The 6,830-nt window shown below is 40.5% G+C and overlaps 1 protein-coding gene across 3 annotated transcripts; it reads right to left on the bottom strand.

Annotated features, from left to right (window-relative positions):
- Nucleotides 1–231: 231 nt before the first annotated feature.
- On the bottom strand, nucleotides 232–5,186 carry pheta1 (PH domain containing endocytic trafficking adaptor 1). 3 transcript variants are annotated; one of them, XR_006098110.1, is made up of 4 exons: nucleotides 4,874–5,186; nucleotides 4,292–4,405; nucleotides 2,431–3,467; nucleotides 232–1,456 (listed from the first exon to the last, which is right to left on the bottom strand). XR_006098110.1 is itself a non-coding variant. In XM_042421242.1 (3 exons), exon 3 carries the CDS (start codon nucleotides 3,424–3,426, stop codon nucleotides 2,524–2,526), a length of 903 nt encoding a protein of 300 aa, XP_042277176.1. In that variant the 5' UTR covers nucleotides 3,427–3,467; nucleotides 4,292–4,405; nucleotides 4,874–5,185; the 3' UTR covers nucleotides 232–2,523. The 3 variants fall into 3 exon arrangements, 2 of the variants coding, with proteins under 2 accessions (XP_042277176.1, XP_042277177.1); XM_042421242.1 differs by having other exon boundaries at nucleotides 232–3,467; nucleotides 4,874–5,185; XM_042421243.1 differs by lacking the exon at nucleotides 4,874–5,186 and adding an exon at nucleotides 4,681–4,831 and having other exon boundaries at nucleotides 232–3,467.
- Between the last annotated feature and the right edge of the window lie 1,644 nt (nucleotides 5,187–6,830).

Below are 6,830 nucleotides of genomic sequence, written 5' to 3'. Positions count from 1 at the left end.
GAGACCAGTCTAAAATTGTTGCACAGTGACACCTGGTGAGAGACAAGCTGAACAGCACCGATAATGTGTCTGACTTCATTAGGTCAGGCATCTGCCATGCTGTACTTGTCTCTAAAAGTAACAATAGAATGACCTAACCAGCCATACGAATGTCTAAAAATGTCTTGCCGCAACTTTATTATACATAAAGGAAACAAATTTTGATTGTAGAAAAATAAAATGTTCACAATGTCGTAATAACAGTTTATTGAGTGGTATACAGCAAATGCTTAATTAACAAACATCTTTCAAGGGTACCATATAAGGACAATGTGTTAAATATTATTGGTTAATCAAGATAATACTCATAAAGTGTACATTAACATTACAAAATGTTATTAGAGTCATGGAATTTAGTGGGAAAAATGATTTTTGTGCATTTAAGTTGCATTCCTCATTTGGCACTCTTGAATAAAGACACGTATAATTATGATTTATATGGTTCATTTGACACATTCACAATTTCCTTTAAATATTGTTGCCAAAAAATAGACTCTTGCCATCTGCAATTATAGTAACCGTCTCCTTAAGTCAGTAAAATTGGCACTAATACAACCAAAATTTTAGATAATATATGTCAAAAGCATACTGCCTTGATATTGCCGTTTAAAAATAACTCAATCCACACCGTACCAGTCTCTCCCACATTGTCGTTTCTGTACAAGCCGAGTGTATAACAGCAATGATAGTGCTGTGCACTGATGCAGACTGAAACAACTGAGCCATTGTCAAAAAGTGATTGCACCGAAATCAGCCTTTGGCAACAAAGAAAGAAAGAGAGAGGAAAAAAAAAACAAAAAAATAGCCGTACAGTTTTAAAAAAAGAGGAAAAGACAAACCCCTCCATCACTGTAGTCCTATGGTAATGGTTTCAAGTGCAGTAACAAAGTTATAAAAAGATAACATAAGGCACAAACAAGAATGTAAATGCTATGATTGAATACAGGAATACAGCTTGTGCAGTCACATTAAAAACGCCCATTTTGCAGACTGCTGGTGTTAACTTCCAACATGGAAGAGTTAAGTACTTGTATACAAACCAAAGAGGTTAGATGTTCACAGACAGTAACATTCAGGTTAATCAGCTGTAACAAACACACCAACAAGGCGTTCAAATTAAGATGATTTGATTGCATAATGACGAAAGTATCACGGTTTTTATGAGTAAAAGTGTTAAATCCTCTAAGTTCAAAGATAAACAATCTCCTTTTATGAAATACAAGAGTCAAGAGAGAGAGAGAACTAAGTGACAAGCACTCTTATGACACAGCATCATCTGGCTGCTGGCTAACAAAGGCTAAAAATATCAGGGTGTGTTGCTCTGAGCGAGACATCCAGCTCCCACCTCGGTCCCCAGTGACTGTGGAGGGGAGGCTCTGACATTAGCAACCACAAGGCCTCTGGGGTGAGATGTGCCCTGGTGGGAATACAGAGGAGGATCTAGATTAGTTTCCCCCCCCCGCCCCGGCTCTTAGCCCGAGAGTATTTTTTTCTCTAAAAGTCGATATATTAAAATGATCTTAAGGTTAAGATGGTTTAAAGTTATAGGAAACACCAAATGTTGAATTTCTAACTTGAAAGCCGTTAATTCTCGATGCCATTTCCATTTGGATTGTAAAAATGTCAACAACTGTGCAGACGGCTTCCCTGCTGTTACTTTAATGTTATCATTTCACTTCCCTTGTTCGAACACTCGTCTCTGAACGGTTGTGAATTGTTTCATCACCAACAGGGGAAAGCTCAGACCTCACCAGACAGGCACATCAATCATACAGCTGCAGGTTTTTCTGTTACTTTCACCGCTGTAAGCTTAGGTTAAATGTATCAACATAGCAACCTGAGCCATGTTGATTTGTTTTGTGCAACATATTTAGGATGTTATTTATGTGGCCTTCATGATTTCATTTGCATATAACAGAAACCCTCACCATTCTCTGCTTTTCTCTTTCATCGGAAATTTGTTTTTAGCTATTTTTAGAGGTTCTTACAGCTTTTAAGAAACTGACAAAATAATTGCACAAGTATATCTGGAGGTGAGAATGGCAAAAAAGTCTTAAAATTGGCAATATAATGGTAGAACAGTATATTTTTTTTATGAATTGTATTTACTTCAAGGCCAAACTCCACTCATTTTGTTGGAAAAACTGATGATTTCTCATATGTGGTTACTACTTTAACTGTATTCTTACATTTCTTGTATTTGTCCTTGGCAAACGACACTCTGAAAAACATATTATGTGTTTTCTTGCGTGGATTGTACGGTGATTAGTGGTAAAACAAATTGATTCCCCTGTGCCAGACAAGATCTGGAATCAATCACATTTTTCTTAAAAATATCTTTGTTGATTGATGGTAAGACTGCAATTTGAAATTAAGTCAGTGTTTTCTCACCTTTCTGCTGGATTCAGAAGGGTATAATAATGCAAAATGTTTAGAAAAGAAATGATATAGCTGTGGGAAAAGAAATGATCCATCTCCGTCAGTTTACTGGCTCTGCAGCCACTGCACTCTCAGTTCCTCCACCTCTCTGCCATACCAGTCATGGAGCTTGGAGAAGCACCCAGTACCGGGGGAGACGGGGCTCTCCAGAGATGCTCCTCTTCTCCTGGGTGGCACTGGTGGAGCCCTCACCCCATCAGCCCCATAAGCAATCATACTGCTGTACCCAGAGTCTCCGCTGGCTTCCCAGGCCACACAGGAGGACGCTCCCTCGACAAAGCCATTAGCCAAGGCAACTTGTGGTTTGCTCCATGCGACGCCGTTCTCCTTGGAACACCCAGACATGAGCTGGACCTCATCCTGGAAGTTCCTTTGATTAGAGAAGGGGAGTGACAAGGGAGGGGCACTCAATGATGATGATGACAAGGAAGATGAGGATGATGAAGAAGAGGATGCCCCAGACCTTGATCTTGACACCTGGCTTCGCCTGGAGGACTTTGACCTGCCCTGCAGGCCTCCTACACCGGCCCCACCACAGCCACCTCCTGCAGCCTCCTGAATCTCCTCCAGCTGCCTCTCCAGCTCCTTCACCACCAGCCTCATGTAGTCAAAGCTGGCCCTCGACAACGCTTTCACCCACGACTCCATGGCTGCTTGGTTCTCAGCAGCCATCTTGTACACCCGGGCTTTGGCGCAATCAAACTTAATGGCGAAGGCGAACTCCTCAGCTGACTCACACAGCTCCACGGTGCATCCTTCAAGGACGATGACACCGATTGGCTCACGGCTGTCGCGCTCCTCAAAGTAGAAGAGCATGTTGCCCTTAAGGACAAACCAGCGCCTGTGATAAGCTGTGTTGCGCTCACCCTTTTTGAACAGGAAGCCTGTTTTGTCTGGCGGTGAGTCACAGGTGGCATAGTGCGCCACACTGCGTTCATTCAGCTTCATCTTCACTCCTCCTCCTTTTCCACAGTGGATTCTTTATTCATCTGAAGGACAATGTAATGACACAAGTCATCCCCAAGGTTTAAAGGTTAGTTCATAGTCAATGATGCTGATAAGAGTCTTTCAGCAAATCTTTGCAACAGCTGATTCCGCTTATTAGTTGCTCTTTTTCTGCCTTATCTTGTGCTAATTTGTCTTTCTTGAAAGAAAAAGTCATTGTCCTCAGTGCTACATGACTGCATACTTTCTAGTTTATTGACATGATAATATATTAATAATTAGGCTGTGAGATGTTTTATTGTTTGATGTTCAGCAGGCAAGTCATCTATTAGCACTTCTCTTGTTACAAGGAAGTCAGAGCACAGGGTCAGGTATAAAACAAAGATTGCTGCATATGCTTGCCAACAGGACTTCAACCTACATCCTCCAGTCTCCTCCCCCTGGAGTTATCCTGTCAGCACTCCTGGCTAAAACAACAATGTTCGTCTACTTTCATTATATCTGTCAAAGTGCGCAGCAGTCATAACCTCACACATGCTGTTGCAAAAGTATAGAAGAAATACTGTATAGACTTGATTCTCTACAAATTTAGGTCAAGTGATAAGGCTGACTTATACAACAGGGTGAAATTCTTAGGTTATTCACTGTGCAATCACATGTGCAACTGTAAACTAGGACTCAGTCCTTCCCTCGGTGTAAACAACTAATCCAAATCTAATCTGGCCGTTAAAAAGGAAGTATTTAGGTTCAACCCTGGTGTAACTTCTACCCTAACTGACTTGTTTATCTCGCAGCTTTTACGTGTAGTGGTGCAAGCACAACTGATATTTACTGTGCAATCTAACTAGACAACATTGTTTTTACTTACGTGTCTTTCTCATATCCAGCTGACATCCACTCCTCTCCTCTCCATCACATCTGGAGCTCACAACTTAACATGTCTTCATCTTCTTTTGTCTTTCTCACGAACTACAAACGAGAGCTGAAAAAGACAATAAAAAAAGTGGGAGGTTTGTTGACCAGCGACGAGTCCGAGTGGAAATGACGGCTCAGTGAGAGGTCAACGTGTGACTAAAAGCATGCTACGTTACAGATTAGCTGTTTTTTTTTTTCCATCTCTGCGAGCCGATCATGTTTGGTGGCTATGATTCACTCTCAAGCGGTCACACGCTTTTGACACATCAGCACTTTGTGGGCATTTATCTCTGGCTACAGAAACAGTTTCAGTAAATATAAAAAAAATACACAAACACAAACCTCTGAAAACACGTCTCTCTGTGCCAACTAGCTTATCGCATTTAGCCACTTTGGTGAATACAAATGTGCATCAGCGTCAGCGTTTTGAGTCCACAGAGCCGTTGAGCACTAACGTTAGCTAACAGCTGGCAGTTAGTTAGCCCCACATTTAAATTACCACGATATTGACAACGTAAATGTTAATATTTATTACCTGTCTTCTTTCAATCAGTCAGATAATCTCCTCGTTGTTTATTTTTTTTTCCTTTTTATCCCTCTCCCTCCTCTCTTTTTTCTTCCCTTCTTCCATGTCACGTGACCAACATGGAGGGCACTTGCTGTGTTGAACGCGGCCAATTTGAGTGGGCGGGGTCGTTGAGACAGCGCATACTTCCCATGCCGTCCTCGTGAAAAGTTTTTATCCGGATGAGCGGTGAAATAAAACAGGCGCACCCCGTCTTTGCCCTTGGAGAAGAGGCATTTGGACGGCTGCTACAGGCTGCTGCAAACACCTGCATGGCTGGACGATGGATGCTCCTCCTGACGGAGGAATAACGGACTAATAACGGAGTCTTTTATTGAGAATAGAATAGAATAGAATAGAATAGTGGTTTTCAAAGTGGGAGGCAAACAGTTTCAGAGGAGGCTCATTGAATGGAAGTGAAAAAAATATTACATTAGTTATTACATTAGTTATCAAAAGGAGATCAGGTAGAATGCCCTACATGTGTGTGATTTTGTTGAAGAAATAGTTCAGAGATACATAAGTTTTGGGGAGTTTCACTGTTTTTCCCACTTTCCCAGAGTCAGAAACCAATAAATGCCTTAGGACAGACTTTTTTATGTATTTGGTGTAGTCTGAAGTTGTGTCAAACAGCAATATGAGGCTATATTGGCTCAATTGTTCGGTGTTTATGGGATGATATAACATAATCATGATCCCATAGGCATCCAGGAATTGAGCCAAACTAAGAAACTAAACTAAAAGGGGGAGAGGGGGCGATTTTCTCCAAGTTTTGTCTGAGGGGAGGCCCACAGTCTCAGACTTTGAAAACCCCTGGAATAGAATAAGTATTTTACCACTTTGTCTCCACTGCCTGCTTTAGACATTTCTGACATCTATTAAAGATCCCCTCCAGACATGTTTTATGATATATAAAATACTCTGCTTTGTTTTTCCGCAAAAATATTCCGTTAACTAGTTCAAAATTATGTGTTCCTAATATTTTTCCACCCTCGTATCTGTTAATGGAGTGGATAAAATATTAGGAACACTTTTCAATATAACTTTACTGCAGTACACCACCATCACCCACTATGACCTCAATAATAAACATAAAGTAGAATCATTACTTTTCTGACAATGTCAACAAAAACTGAAAATGTATAAGTGTTTGTGCACGGAAGCCTTCAAGTCTCCACATCACACTTGTGTAAGTTGCATATTGGACCAGGATTGGCTCCAAACTAGTTGTGATGTCATAAATCATGCTCATCTTAGACTGAGATTTAAGGTGAGCACAGATAAACTTTCCTCCTTCAGCAGATAAATGTGAAAACATCCTTCTAGTGTCAAACCATGCACATAATTCTTCACAGTGAAGCTCAAACATCACAGCCAGGTAACTATAAAAAAAATGAGTTTAGGGGGACTTTAAGTATTTATTCTTTAAAGTTTATTTTTCTCTTCATCACCCCATACATTACGCTTGACTTCCAACTGAGAAGAAGGGGTTAGTGGAAAAATAACCTTTGCACACCTTGCGGTAAAATATTCATACTTTGGAAATTCTCCAAATTGACACAGCAAAGATGCTTAAATCTTTGTGTGCGTGCAGTGAGACTGTCCTGCAACAGAAATATATCAGTCCCTGTCAAGAATGATGGTGCAAAGTGTTTTATGTGACCTCACATTTTATAAAGAAAGCCATTTTTAGGCTAAAATGTGAGACTTTTACTTTGGATATTCTCCAAATTGAGACAGTAAAGATGCTTGATTCTTTGTGTACCTGTGGTGAGACCCCTCTGGAACAGGAATATATCAGTCCCTGTCAGGATGATGGTGCAAAATGTTTTTATGTGATGGAAAATGTCATTATGGAAGCCATTTCAGTGTACAAAGATACAACTTTTACCTTGGAAATTTTCCAAATTGACACAGTGTAAATGAT

The sequence above is a fragment of the Thunnus maccoyii genome, chromosome 9, assembly GCF_910596095.1.
Source record: "Thunnus maccoyii chromosome 9, fThuMac1.1, whole genome shotgun sequence".
Classification (NCBI taxonomy): domain Eukaryota; kingdom Metazoa; phylum Chordata; class Actinopteri; order Scombriformes; family Scombridae; genus Thunnus; species Thunnus maccoyii.
Note: the sequence above shows the minus strand (reverse complement) of the source record. Positions and strands in the feature narration are given on the sequence as shown.